Source organism: Telmatherina bonti, assembly GCF_933228915.1.
Source record: "Telmatherina bonti genome assembly, chromosome: 4".
Lineage (NCBI taxonomy): Eukaryota > Metazoa > Chordata > Actinopteri > Atheriniformes > Telmatherinidae > Telmatherina > Telmatherina bonti.
In genome coordinates, this window is record NC_136622.1 from 31196514 (window position 1) to 31210991 (window position 14478).

The following is a 14478-nucleotide window of genomic DNA, read 5'->3' on the forward strand; positions in this document are numbered from 1 at the left end:
CTCAGATCTGTTAACATTGTTTGCCTTTAATCATCCATTTCACTCCATGCTCATTTAGCCAACACATTTTATGAAGTATAAGAAATCTTTTATTAGAGGAGAGGCCAGCTTAGGAGTGTAGGTAGAGGAAGGAAGAAATGGCTTTGGGGGGGAGGGGGCTACATTGTGATAAATAGCTGTGATTATGCAAATATAACAGATATGTAGTTATTACATGCATATTCATGAATGGAAATTCAGTGTTTTACAACCAACATTATACTGAACATGACACAAAGAAGCACTACGCTGTCCATTAAATCATTCAGAATTATTCCTGAGTTTCCACAGACTGGCTTAAATTTACAGACTGTGTTGCTTTTTTCTGTCACTTGGTAAGTTTTTAATTTGCTGAAAAAGGTCAGTTTTGTATCTTTAGGTTGAAATTTCAGGGATTTTTTCAGTAAGACATTCCTTTAATTTTTCTTGCGATTATTTTGCCAAAATCCTACCAATGAAAAAACAAAAGACTTTTCAACCATTTGTTTTCCATCTAACTTCAGCTAGAAATATGTGGCACTTGTTTCCAGACATGTCTTTAAAAATGCTTGCATACAGTAAACATATCTGAGACATAATGATGCTTTCACAAATGAAAGTACAGCAGACTTTGTGCTAAAATGATGAACAGTTCATTTAACAGTTAATTAGAGCTTGCTGCTCTGAAGCATGCACAGTACATGAAGAACATATCTCATAGATCATGCATTTGAGTAAAGAAGTTTAATAAAAATATAAAATAATACCACCTTAACATTTACCCAGCGATGAATGACGATTAAGGATCATATATCGAACCACCACAACCATGTAATGATGATATATGTGAAATTAAAGTAAAACAAAAAAGTTAAAAAAAAAGTGTTGACTTTTAATAAAAAAAATTTAAGTAGGGTGCTGGTGTTACAGCAGAGGGAGCATTCCTCCTGTCCTCTCCTGGATATCCTCTTTTTTTCTTCCTCTTCTTCTACTTTTTCTCTCTCCATGGTCCTCAGCTCCACTGGTCTTTGCTCTGGACCCGCCAGCAGCACCTCAAAAGTATTGCACTCACATCCACATCTTCCCATCAAAGTCTGAGACAGAAAACGGAAGAAAAATGTCATAACAACAAGATTTAAAGCTTCTCGGTTACAATGCAGTTCTAACAAAACGAAAACTTCTGGTTATTTATCGACTGAAATGCGGTGAAGAATATCATACCCTTATTGCAGTCTTTGGTCATATCTCTTTCTTTCAGTAGGTTGTTTTTGTAATCTAGGAACAATAGTGAACATGCAGGTCATGAAACAGCAAAGGGCACTTTTTTTTTTTTTTATGAACAAAGGACATGTGTGTTTGATTTCCTCCACCTGAATTCAAAGGATCTTGGTTGCAGGTCCTCAGCTCTGTGTAGTCTAATGTCATTTCACCTCCACTGGTCAAATTTCCTCTGTGAAATGAAATAATGAATGTGACTCTAATCAGCGTTGATGGAGAAACAAAATGAGGTAACATTTCTAGCAAATAATATCATACCGAACAGATCTACCCAGCTTATTCTCCAGCCCTAAAACAAACAAAAATAGATTTAAAATACAATCCTGCAGTTTATAATGGACCATACTGCATACACATATTTATCTTTAACAGTAAAAAAAAAAAAAACAAGAGTAGTGGTTGTGGGGTTCAAATATGCTGTAAACCTGTACAATACCTCTCTTTTTACGCCGCCAGGTTGGCACAAGGACCGCCACAATGATGAATGCCAGCAGGAAAAACGTGGCCAGGAAGTAGCCAACATGCTGCACATAGTAACTTCGATGATCAGGGAGGAAGCCATTTAGCACGTGAGAACCATCCTCATGTCGTAACGCCTCTTTAGTTCCTGGAGGGAGAATTTAGAGAAAAATCACACAAATAGGACTAAAGATTTAAATGTGACAAACCAAACTGAACAACAATGTGTTGTTTATATTTATCTGTTCATTAGATGAAGATCATTTCAATAAATGCAGATTAAACCAAATTTTCTTGTCCGTTTGTTTCAACCAGCCAGAGAGTGTAAAGGAGGCAGAGCAAAGAGTTAAATGTCAGAAAGCAGGCCGGCAGTAATAACTTCCAGACCTGATGTCATGCAGCTGCTTTTCTTCTTTTTTTCTCTCCTTCCTCAGAAAAACAGGCTGACCAGAAAAGGGGAGCAGTGCGAAGGGAACAGAGGCAAATTCTGTAATGTGGTCTGTCTGCGTGTCTGTGTTAGTTTTCCATTTAGGACGGCTCTTTTAACTAACACAGAAGTCTAGTTTCTGCAGAAGCATGGAAAAGACATCTTTTAGCTCATGGATAAACTCTAAGCAGCCACACAATTTATTCTAGCATCACAAAAACAAAGCAAAGTAAACTCTGAGTCTTTCTCTGTGCAGAAGGTACAGAATCACGCGCGGCTCTTCCAACAAAGCAGCTAAATTGGAAGCATGTAAAACTGCACAACTGTGGGACTAATGAGGAAACCCCTCTCCATGCTTTCAAAACCAGCCACTCAAGTGAAAAAACAACACTTACTCTGACTTAATCACCCACCTCCACGGTGGGAGCTTGCTCCCTAATTATTAGCTGTCACTGTATAATGTATCTAATATGCATGAAAATGCAAAAAACATGTTCAAGGTCGTTGTCTCTTGAGCACGACTGACCACAGGAGAGCCGCAGCCATGTCGCAGCAGCAGCCCATTACCGTCATCTTGACAGGCCTGACCTCCATTTATGTGTCAAAGGCTATTTCACATATGCTGCACAGTGATAACCCTGCGCTTTGTTTAAAACATTTTACCCAATGAGACACGCATCATTTGCAAGTCAATGAACTGTGTGGGAAAAAAAGCATCTTGATTCCTTAAAGATTGAGATTTCAGTTGAATTGCTGACAGCTCACAAAATGTTTCCTTTGTCATAATAAAGAAGCAGTGTGTTTGTTCTTCACGTGAATAATTGCAGCATTAACGTGAAAAGCTCTTGTGACTTTTGATGAATGCTGGTAAGCCGGACAAAACAAAATATTTGACTTGAATCTATCAGAGGAGATGCATTATGCGTGGAAAGGAGCTGAATTCCAAGCCGAGGGAAGGAGATTCCACTGGTTCCTCTTCGCGTGATTTACAGCATTGTTAAATGGGCTGTCTTTTTTTTTTTTTTAACAGGGAGGAGAATCTATGGTTTGACACATAACTTTATCCCCCTCCCTTTACGTTGCTCTTTCATGTAACAGCTGGCCCAGATGTTGAACAGATGTACGAGACTTCCTTCAGCTGCTTGTAAACCTACGTCTGCCAGAGACTGATACACATCAGGAGATAAACCGAGCAAAGACCGGGGAAGTTAGAATAAACAAAACTAGAGATACTACTGTGTTACCAGTCCAGACACTCGTTTGGGACTTTTTGGAAAATGAGACTGAATAGAAGAAGAAACCACTGAAATGACTAGATGGAGCCGACTCCTCTTAAAATGTCTGCAGCTAAACAAGAAAAAACAGTTGGTGGAGAAAATCAGACCACTTCCTGTTGCCGCCATTTTAAAGCAATTAACTGCAGCTTTTCAAGCGAGAGTTGCAAATAGATGACACCCAAAAAAAGAAAAAAATCCCCCCCCCCCTTTTTTTTTAGTCAACATTGCTGAATTAACCAACAACAACCAACAAAAGATTCTTCTCCCTCCTGTCCTCCTGTTTTTCTTACTAAACTGGCCTCTACATTCCTTCTGCAACACCTCCTCCCTCTGCAGCTCACACAGAAAAACAGAGGAGAACATTGGCAAGAAAAGAAGCTGATTTAACTGACCAGCTATGCCTATAAATATAGCAAAAAAAACAAAAAAAAAACCCAAGCACAGTCTACTCCCTAGATTCTCCCAAGAAACCGTATGGGGAATTTACAGATAAAATGTTTGTGGAAAAACAAAGTTCGGAGCCGCTTACTTGATTCCGGCTCATCAGTCTGGAAAACTTTGGGTGCCTTAGTGGGGTTTGATGGTAGTGGAGGTCCCACAGTGAGTCTGAAGATGCGCCTCTCATACAGACCACAGTAGTGGTGGTGCAAGTGGCAGGAGTAGAGGCCTTTGTCAACAGGCTTCAAGTCAGCGATGGTCAGTGAGAAGTCTCCCAGTGTGAATGCATCTTCAGCCACTTTCATTTTGTTCACCGCAAAGAGAGGTCCATAATCCCTTCGCTCCCCAGAGGCATAGAGGTCCACCAGCCGGTCGGCCTTATCAGGACGCACCCCAGGGGGCTGGAAGTCCCAGTGGGCCACCTGCTGCTGGTCCTCCTGGAGGCCCTCTCTCCACAGGGGGCGTCGGTTTACACAAGGCAACACTACTGAGCTGCCCAACAAGACCATAAACACAGTCTTCTCTCCATCCCAGTAGCGCTTCTCCTTCCGGGCTGGAAAAATATACCAGTGTGAAAGCAGGCTTTGTACGTTATGGAAAACTTTTGGAAAGCTGGATGATCAGATGGCCTCACCTGACTTTGTGACATTGAGCTGGATTTGAATGGACTGATGGATCTGACAGTAGTGATGATGCAGATTACAGGTATAAACGCCCTTGTCACTTGCTACCACAGCTAAAAGAAAAAAAAACATCCAAACAATCATAAAAATAAACTATAAATGCTTGTGAACATTGTTTTTAGAGCTGCTAGCAAAAAATAAATACGTCTCACTGTTAATGACAAGCGAGAAATTCCCGTCGCTGAAGGCAGAGTCTGGGATGGAGATGCGTCCCTTGTTGAAACCATTGTAGACTCTTTGGCGGGCTCCAGGTGACATGTCCAAGACTCGCTCCACAGAATATTCTGGGCTGCTGCGGACCAAGTCCCAGTGCACCACCCTCTGACGGTCCTTCAGTCTGTCCTGGGTCCACACCATGCGAGGACTGTAGCAGGGCAGGACGGCCTTGGAACCTGCAGGGAGGGTGATGTTCTTCGCCTCCACCACTGCACCAAGCCTGCTGCTGCTCTGACTCCAAGCTGACAAGACACACAAACACGCCAATGAATGGAGTGCAATAACAGACATAAAGTAATTTATCAGACATTCAGATTTTATTAGAGATGCACAAAAATAAGAATCTGTTACCTCCTGGCAGGAAGAGCACAGCAAGAACTGCAAGAGAGAGAAAGCATGAATGATTAGCTTTCATGCTTTGAAGGCTCGCAGTCTTCTGTTGCTGCATTAATTAGATTCTTCACAGATATAAGTCTGTTCACTGATTAACTTCTGGGAATTACTTCAAACACTTCCACCCATGAAGTTATTGAAGCGCTCCGAGACCTCGATTCGTACTGACCAAACTGTGAAAAACTGACATGTGGGTTCAACCATAGTTCAGGAAAAGAAACAGGTGAATAAAAGTGAACTGGATGAAGTGGTAAAACAAAATCTTAAAGAGGATCTGCACAGGAAAACAACGGTAGATAAATATACTCTACGCCAACAACACACAGAAAATATACTTTGGCTGCTTGTGTTTTCTCCCTCTGGAGATTTTCCGACAGCAGACTTGCTATTTCTAATGCATTTTTCCCACAGTGCTGTTTCTTTGTGTGTTTACTAAAGGGCCAGCAGAGACGCATGCGGCCAAAGCATACAGACGCTCTATTCATCTAGGTTGCTGATGGCTTGTTGTAAGGCCGTGATCCTGAGGGGATGGAGAAGCAGAGTCTTATTCAGCTACCCTGCCTTGTCTCAAAAGTCCAGTAAAATGACCAAACACCTGTGTATTTCAACGGGACTGGTAATGGAAACTCAGCTGTAAAAATAAATAGTTATATTTCTAAGAATGGTCCACACAGTTTAAAAGTGTCACACAAAGGCAGATCACAAAAGTCAATTATCGGTTGTACCACTGAATAATGACAAAAGTTTTATGGGAAAGATCAGAAGAGATGCCTTCAGACTGATTTTTTTTTATTTTTTTATAATTGCACATTATTCCAGAGGCTTGAGGAGAGGACTGTAAATGTGTTTCCTCTCCTTTGAAGTCGGAGGATCTGAGACTGTGCACAAGTTTCTGCATTGCAGAGCTGCAACAGATACCCGAAGACACCTTTTAAAGGAAAACAGGTGATTGATAAGATTGAGGCGGTCTTGGCACTTGGCTCTGGTTAAAATTCTGGATTGAGAGTTTTGTGTAGCCAGTATGAAAAAGTCATAACTAATCAATAAATATTGGTTTGAGGTCAATTAAATCGTAAGAAGTTTTAATATTTGCGAATGACAAAATCTTTACAGCCTTTGGCCCTAAGACTGCTGGGATAGGCTCCAGCTTCCCCGCGACCCTGAATTGGATTAAGCGGTTAGAAAGATGAATGAATGAATGAAAGCAATCTTTCCTAAAGAAATTTCTTGAGTTTGAATAACATGTACTCTCAGCAACAGCTTAAAAATCCCTAAAAGCAATGGTAAAATGGAAATATTGACTATAAATGCTGCAATTAAAGAGTAAATCTTGACAAGATACAAATAAACAAATACAGACTGGTCTCAAATCTTCCATTTATAAAGAAGCTCATTGAAAAAGCCAAATGACATAGCTGATACAAGGGATTTATGACATATGTTTGCAAAAAAGACCATTGAAAAATGTCAGCCTTACTTTTACTGGACCTCAGGGCTGCATTTGATACTGTTGACCACAAAATATTACTGAAGTAACTGTGGAGCTGGGTGGGCCTCTCTAGTACTGTACTAAACTGGTTCAAAATGTAATTAGAGTACACAAAGAGTTTTGTGTCAGTAGGTAATTTTTCTTCTGATCAGGCAAGAATTTCATGTGGAGTTCTCCATGGTTCCATCCTGGGGCCTCTGTTTTACATTTACATGCTCCCACTGGCACAGGTCATACAGAAGAACATTAGTTGCCACAGCCATGCAGACTACATGCAGATTTATGCCACAACGTCACCAGGAGACCGAGGCCCTGTACATGCTCTTGGTAAATGCTTGCAAGATGACTGGATGTGCCAAACCTTTCCTCAGTAAAACAAAACAAAACTGAGGTGATTGTCTTTGGAGAAACAATTAAAGGTCACCACAGAGCTTTATTCTATAAACCTATCAACCACCAAGCCAGAAATAATAATGGACTCAGACTTAAATCTTGAAAAACACCTAAAGGCAGTCATGTGGTCAGTCTACTGTCACCTTAAGGACATATCAAGGGTAAAGGATCTGATGTTGCATCAGGACCTGGAAAGTTACACTACTTTACATATCTACCTGTAAAATCATTAGACAACTGCAGCTTATTCTTCTGCTTGAGTCCTCCAGAAAGCTGACTACACTGGTCCATCTCTGAGCTCTTTACACTGGCTGCCTGTTTATACTTGCTGGTCTAGATAGCTCTAAATGGTTTGGAACCAAACGTTCATAATAACAATATTAAAACTGCCATCAATTCGCAAAAAAATACACTAAATAATGTTATGCCAGCTGAGATAATATAATAATATGTTTGTAGTTGGCATAAGACATTATTTTACTAATTTAATATCCTGATCTTGTCAATATCAACATGTAACAAACCCTTATGTTGAATTTGGATTTATCAACCTTTACTTTCAGTAATATTATATATTCATTCATTTTCTTAACCACTTAGTCCACTTAAGGGTTGCATGGAAGCTGGAGCCTATCCCAGCAAGCATTTCACATCAGCAGGTACACCTGGACAGGTTGCCATCCATCTCAGTAATATTAGGCCAAATAAATCATCTGTGGCAGTAAGACAGCACCAGTTTCTCATATATGATTATCATTGTTGGTTCTGTTGTGAAAGCCTAACCAAGGACAAATACTACAACATATCCATGGCCAGTACTCCCAGAGACAAAGCAATGGTTGCATATATTTGTAATATTGTTTTAATGAAAAACAATTTCAGTTAAATTTTTTTTCAGTTAAATTTCATTAACTTTCAGTTAAATTCTAAATAAAAGCTGTCAAATGTTTTTACGTAAAACCTGGTAACAGGATGAAATATATGCAAAACAAATCATGACCTGATTGGAAGCTGAGCTACCACAATGTTTTTGAACTTTTCATATTTGTGTGTGTTTATTCCATAAAGTGATGTAGAAGTAGAGAAAACATAATAATAACAAAAAATAACAACCAGCAGTGACGTGCAACATTGTTCCTCAGCTCCAGCTCCATCCAGCTGTGCTAGTCCTGCAGCGGTGGATTTATGGTCTGTAACTTTACCTCTAGGCATGTCTTCAATAAGTTCATGACAGCAAACTGGTTTTTTTCTTTAAGGCTTGCCAAAACGCCACTCATTCGCCACACAGACGCACTGGCCCCACAGAGGACACCTCATGCTGGAAATTTTTGGTGGGTTTTCTGTTGAGGGTTAGAAACTTTCCTGCAGATGGTAAAACAAAGTGTCCCAGCCCCTGTAATTGTCTCTCATTAGACACAAGAGCTGTTGACTCATCAGGCTGCTGTAAGACTTAACAACATGCTATTGAATTACCAGTGGTAATAACAGGTATTTAGCAAACAACCTGAAAATCACCACAGTTCATTGCAACACCATCAGGTAAAAAAGAAAAAATGTTTTATTTATGCTGCAGTCAGCATCATTTCTGTGAAGCATGAACGGTGTGGATGTGTAAAAGTTTACTCACACAGCTCCATCACACAATGAGAATAAATCATAAAATCCCTTCCAGCTGCAGACTCAGCTGAACATACAAAGATACATTGAGTGGCCTGGAGAGTGTACTGACTGTCGAGTCGAGGACACGCAAGTGTTTATTTTAAACATCAGAGAAAAAATAGCCTCGCACACTTTAAGTGTTTGATTTTATGTTGGACACCATGTTTAAACTATTAGACCTGTATATTATTTGTTTGTGGAGTGAGAACATATTTAAACTAGTTGTGTGTGTGTGTATTTCTTCCTGCAGTTTTAGTTTACTTATCCTTCTTGTAAAGGCAAATAGTGTGCAAGATATTCATCACATGATGATGTTCAAAAGTCACAAATATGATCTTTATTCTGTTATCATCACAAGCTTTTATTCTTTTGCACTATTTGTATTTATATTTAATTAGTTTGTGTTGTGCTTTTTTATTCTTACAATGTGTGCCTTTTCTCTTTACCTGCTGCTGCAACACTGCGACTTTCTCCTGTGGGGGACTAATAGAGGATCATCTTATCTTATCCTATCTGAAAAGTTATTGGGTTCCTTGTCTCAGCAAGTGGGCAAATACCTCCAGGACATAGTGGGCTCAAAGGTGATTGCCCACTGGTTCTCTCCACAATCTAAACATACTATCTTTGCATAAACCTTGTCATTTTCTGCTTTGAATGGTTACCTGCATGCTCATAATTAAAAATCATACGACATGCTTGTTCTGCTCAAAACAGCAACTTTAATCTTTTCCATTCCTTGTTGTTTGTGGCTGCTTATTAAAACAGACCCAGCCACTATAAACACAGTTGGAGTGAATCCCCCTCCCTCCTTCCTCCTCCTCGCTGGCTGGACTCAAACCGAACCACTCGCTGTAAAATACTCATTACTGACACATATAATGAGTGGTTGCTGGATTGTGCTGACTCCTTCATTCAGACCACAGTTAACTGGAAACATATTGGGCTGGAGCCATTAAAAAAAAAAAAAGACTCAATCACAACACCATTACTGCATCAACAGGTCAAAGCCAGTCAGCCATGCAGACTTACTGAAAACTGAAAATTGTTTCTACGTTCTTGGAATTAACTACACATAGAATACAGCTGAAGATTCAGTAGTATTGCATTTATTTGTGGATTTTGTTTTACTATGTTTAGCAGGAGAAAAGCAAAAAAAAAAAAAGTGATTAATGCATAAAAAAAACATTTCCAACATTTTTATTTCATTGTTATCCAAATGACTAAATAGTTTGTAAAAATTACATAATGCACATTTGTCTGTATTGGTCTGGGATAAAACAAGACTGTTATCAGTCCAGCAGCCCACAGCAGTGAGTTTGTCAGAGAACCCAGTTTTATATTAATAATTAGTGTACTGTCAACTTTAAACGCTTATCTGAGACATCATGAACCATTAGTCAACGTTCCATAGATAGATAGATAGATAGACAGATAGATAAGTCATTCTAACCTGGTTCTAATTATAGCACAAAGAAAGTTTCTTTTGTTGTTTTCTCTTTCTTCAAAAAAGGAAAAAAAAAAAAAAAGAGGAATGCAGAACTTACTCCAAAGGAGAGTCATATCTGGGTGCATCTTCTTCTCAGCGCTGGCGTCAGAGGTGAGAGCCCGTCAGAGGTGGTGTGCTCAACAGTTGCTAAAACACATGAATACTTCTTAAAGTTTAGCGAGGAGCTGCTGAGTTCTGCTGTGCTCCTGCAGCCTCCACAAGCTCCGCCTCACAGTCCATGAAATCCAACACTGCCCTTGGTTTGGTGCTCCTGCTGCTGCACTCTTCACAAACATGCATGCTTAAAAGTAACTTTTGGAATTAAAACTCCAGATGGACACAGAGATGCAGTAAGACCACTATAACCATTGTGTAAATGCATAAAAAGCAAACTAGCCAAACAGCACAGACAAATAGGGCTGTGATATTACATTTACACTTTAGATTCAACAGGGTTTTACAGATACTATTCGCTCTTTGGGGAATTGTCCAGGTCAGGACAACTTTTTCATATAGGTTACCTCCTTACAATGTATTCCCATTTTAAGATTGAAAGGTCTTGGAGTTACACATGGACAATTACTTTACATAACTGCATACAAATAGAAAATATTTTCCATGTTTTATACTGACCTGTCAAACTAAAGCTGCTGCATAAATCATGATGCCTTGTGATTTTTCAAACTTTGCATAATGCTGCCACCTAGAGGCTGAATAATAAAAACGTAAACCACAGCGCTTCATGCATGCAATTAAGATCATTAGTACAGAGAAGCTTTGGATTTTGGAGAGGGATTTTATTAGATTATGTACACAAAATGTAACTGTACATACAGGAAATATGTAATCAACAGTGAAACCAGCTTTAATTCCACCTAAATCAACTGAAAACAAATTGAGGGTAGTCAGTGGGCTGCGGTGTGCAGGGTCATCCGGTGCAAAGGATGTGTCCCAAGCAAACATGACTGTCAGTGTTTCTCAGTTCCTTTTGCTTCCATACTGTTTAATGAATATCTTGGGTGTGGCCCATCCCTCTGGAGCCTTCTTCAGTCCAGCTCGCTTCCAAATCCTTTCAAGATCCTCCTCAAATCGTTTCTGTGTGCAAGAAAAACATAAACAACCATTTCCATTTGGAGAAAAAAGCAAAAAAAACAAAAACAAATTATATCTGCTTTAATGTCCAGATATGAAAAGTCTACCATTTCTCCTCACCTGCTTCTTCCTCCCCCGACCCTCCATCACTCTCTTCCTCAAGAATTTAGATCGTTTTTGTAGCTTCTTGTAATTGTGATGGTTCGTCCTTCGCCGTCGGATCTCTAGAACGTTCTTACACCTCAGTGGTGTCGCAGTACCCTCCCCGTCCTCCGAAACCGGGACAGAGAGAGGTGGCAGCACCTTCTCTTCCAGCACCTCTACGTCTTCCTGCGGAGCAGCAGACTCCAGCAGGGGAGGAAGGGAGTAACGAAGAGAGAGCCAGCTCTCCAGAGGACTCACCGACAGCTTTCGAGGCACAAGGGCCTCTTCCAGCTCTGGCTCAAGCTGAATCCATCGTGGAGGAGATGTGTTATCAGCTGCGGTTGAGTAGTTTCTTGGTTTCTGTTGTAATGAGGAGCAGTAAGCAGGAATGCCTGGTTGGAAACATCTATTTAAAGTTTCTCCACAGCGTTGAAGTGAACCTAAACATTAAATAAAAAATAAAAAGTTTTTGTCAGTTTGAGAGAAACAATCATTGGGGGGGGGGGGGGGGGAGGTTTATGACAATGAACAGTTCAACTCATTTAAATTCGGTACTCCCGCCTTCACCTCAGGATGATGAGCGGCAGTTGCGCTGTGTGTGTGCTTAGTTGAGAAATTACAACTGTGATTTAGACATATAATTATGACCACCTCTCTGCACCGTATCCATGCCACGTTAGTATTAAATTAAGCTTCATTCAACCTTGGTACAACTACAGTGAAAAGCACCTTAAAAATAAATAAAACCCAAGTAAAATAAGACTATTTGTGTTGATACTTACAAGTTGCTCGACTTATAATATTAAGACGAGGGACAACCCTTGAGGCAAACATCGTCAATGATCAGTCAAAACAGTCATGAGGAATAAGGCAACTTATCCCTGGTCCTGTGGGTGTAAAAGAGAAGTCAGTTACATCTTTGTGCACAAAGCTTTCCAAGTGACTTAAAAAATTTGGGAGGCAACTTGTTTACTTTTTCAGATTGAAAAGAATTACTTTTATTGTAATTTTAACATGTACAACAAAGTTTATAGTACTATCCAATCAGTGCATTAAAAAAAATACAAAAAGAGATAACACACACACACACACACACACATACACACACAGTACATGTGTGAGCATGGTAATGATCTCCTAAAGTCTCTATTAAAATTTTATGTATTGATAGCATTACATATTGTTACTGCAGTGGGATTTTAAAAAAAACTTTTCTTTAGCCTTTCTGTCTTTTTGTAGTTCTGTAAAAAAATTACATAAATTGATTAATTCAATATCAAAATTGTTACAGAAATACACAAGTTCATAAGCCTGAGCTCTGCTCACTTTTTCTATTTTGTCAAATTCTGCAATTTTGTGAAATTTAAATTTTTTTTAATTTAAAACAACCAAAATGACATGTTTTTTGTTGTTTTTTTTAAAAAAAAAAAAAATCTGTTTATCTTTTTTTAATGGACATGTTACAAACAAAATCATACAAAAGTGACCAAAGAATGACTATATTGGGGGGGAAATGAACACAAAAACGTTGCATGAAAAAAGGAAATACAGAACTTGACCAAGAATTATATATTTTCATAAAAACTATTTTAAAAAACTAACAGGATAAAATATAAAAGATGGAAATCCACCAAATGGGAAAATAACCCTTCATAAACACGTGCAAAGAGGGATACTTTTGTGATAGTTTTGAGCAGTTGCTTTGTGTAAATGTAGTAGAGATGTGAATCATATTTGGCTGGGTTTTTTTTTTTTTTCTTCCTGTACTGAAATTCTGTTTAACAGTTTTAACTGAGATGGATTGTTCTTTCTTAACACTTTCAATAGTAAATGTCACTGACGACTTTTTTCTCTAAATGCATATTTTACCTACCACAAGCATTTTCGTTTAAAAAAAATTATAAAGAAGCGAGAGAGAGTCTCGTTTAGCTGCGTTTTCCATTAAACTACAAATAAAAAACAATATGCTGGCAAAAATTGATACTATCGTTTGCATCCTTGTTATGTGTCAACCTGATTACTTTGGCACACGAAAGGGACTGACTGATGTCCGTAAAGTAATTTAAGACGATGTTACCGTGCTCTAAAAAGAAAAAAAAGAAATAAACCTAATTCATTAAACAGACTGAGATCTATAAAAAAATATATATATATATACTCATAATATGGAGAAGAAAAACATAGAAAATGTATACTGTATAAAACCACAGAGAGATCAAAAACACAAGAGACATTGATACATTTCAACTCGTGCATCCTCAGTCTGGATCAGGAGTACCGAAAGCAACTCTCAGAAGGATTTGAGAGAGCTATAAAGATTCTATTTGTGGATTTATCCAGACATTGCATAAACTAATCAATAAAAATCTAAAACGCTTTCCAGTTGCCGGCTGCCCTGATGTTTCAGATAGTAGAAAGTAGCTAACTAGTTAGCCATGTAGCTCAGCTAAAGGCAGAAAGTCACCGTATGTGTAAACGTTAAGTGGTCTTATAAAAGCCATGAGTCTGATTCTTAGCAGGTGACAACGAGAATACAGCTTATTAATTAAAATAAAAATGCCATATTACCTAATTTTGCCGTGACCGGGGTTTAGCCTTCAATGTGACTTGGAAACCTAACTTCCGGTCCGTGCGACACACATAATGCGTCGCTTCCTGTTCCTGAGCAAAGCAAGGTTCCGGGGGGGCAGAATGATTAATAGATCTTCGTCATGACAAAGAGTGAACGGATATATTTTAAATATTTAAAGCCCAACCACAGAAACAACAGACAGAAAATGTTTTTTTGGTCTTTTTTTCTCGTGAGTCTTTAGTTGGCCTTCAACAACACTTAAAATAATAATTTAAAAATGATAATACAGTTGAGTCTTTAATGCTGATCAACGCAGTGAAATAGTTATCCACCAAGGGGAAGTAGACAGGTATCAGAACGTTTTTATTAACAGGTAATGTAAAAAGTCTCAAATAGTGTCCATAACGTAATAAAGGGTTAAAAGTAGCACAAGTTGCTGCTGTTAATACAGAAC

General features: G+C 38.8%; 2 protein-coding genes across 2 annotated transcripts; both read right to left on the reverse strand.

The window, feature by feature from the left end:
• Positions 1–109: 109 nt before the first annotated feature.
• On the reverse strand, positions 110–10395 carry LOC306755290 (matrix remodeling-associated protein 8-like). Its single transcript, XM_079239620.1, has 10 exons — positions 10275–10395; positions 5148–5174; positions 4733–5038; positions 4532–4633; positions 3989–4450; positions 1733–1903; positions 1555–1585; positions 1389–1468; positions 1240–1293; positions 110–1112 (listed from the first exon to the last, which is right to left on the reverse strand). Exons 1-10 carry the CDS (start codon positions 10300–10302, stop codon positions 1087–1089), a joined length of 1287 nt encoding a protein of 428 aa, XP_079095746.1. The 5' UTR covers positions 10303–10395; the 3' UTR covers positions 110–1086.
• Positions 10396–11011: 616 nt separating this feature from the next.
• Positions 11012–14084, reverse strand: aurkaip1 (aurora kinase A interacting protein 1). The gene is made up of 4 exons (XM_079238766.1): positions 14021–14084; positions 12235–12339; positions 11429–11892; positions 11012–11311 (listed from the first exon to the last, which is right to left on the reverse strand). Exons 2-4 carry the CDS (start codon positions 12284–12286, stop codon positions 11195–11197), a joined length of 633 nt encoding a protein of 210 aa, XP_079094892.1. The 5' UTR covers positions 12287–12339; positions 14021–14084; the 3' UTR covers positions 11012–11194.
• Between the last annotated feature and the right edge of the window lie 394 nt (positions 14085–14478).

What these genes read in the sequence shown, in the direction of transcription:
- LOC306755290 (XM_079239620.1), bottom strand. Translation starts at nt 10,302, where the DNA reads ATGCACCCAGATATGACTCTCCTTTGGA. An exon ending in GCTCAATGTCACAAAGTCAG is followed by an intron (nt 4,451 to 4,531) that starts GTGAGGCCATCT and finishes ATATTTTTCCAG; the next exon opens with CCCGGAAGGAGAAGCGCTAC. An exon ending in GACTGATGAGCCGGAATCAA is followed by an intron (nt 1,904 to 3,988) that starts GTAAGCGGCTCC and finishes TTCTCCCTCCAG; the next exon opens with GAACTAAAGAGGCGTTACGA.
- aurkaip1 (XM_079238766.1), bottom strand. Translation starts at nt 12,286, where the DNA reads ATGTTTGCCTCAAGGGTTGTCCCTCGTCTTAATATTATAAGTCGAGCA. An exon ending in TATTATAAGTCGAGCAACTT is followed by an intron (nt 11,893 to 12,234) that starts GTAAGTATCAAC and finishes TTTAATGTTTAG; the next exon opens with GTTCACTTCAACGCTGTGGA. An exon ending in GTCGGGGGAGGAAGAAGCAG is followed by an intron (nt 11,312 to 11,428) that starts GTGAGGAGAAAT and finishes TCTTGCACACAG; the next exon opens with AAACGATTTGAGGAGGATCT.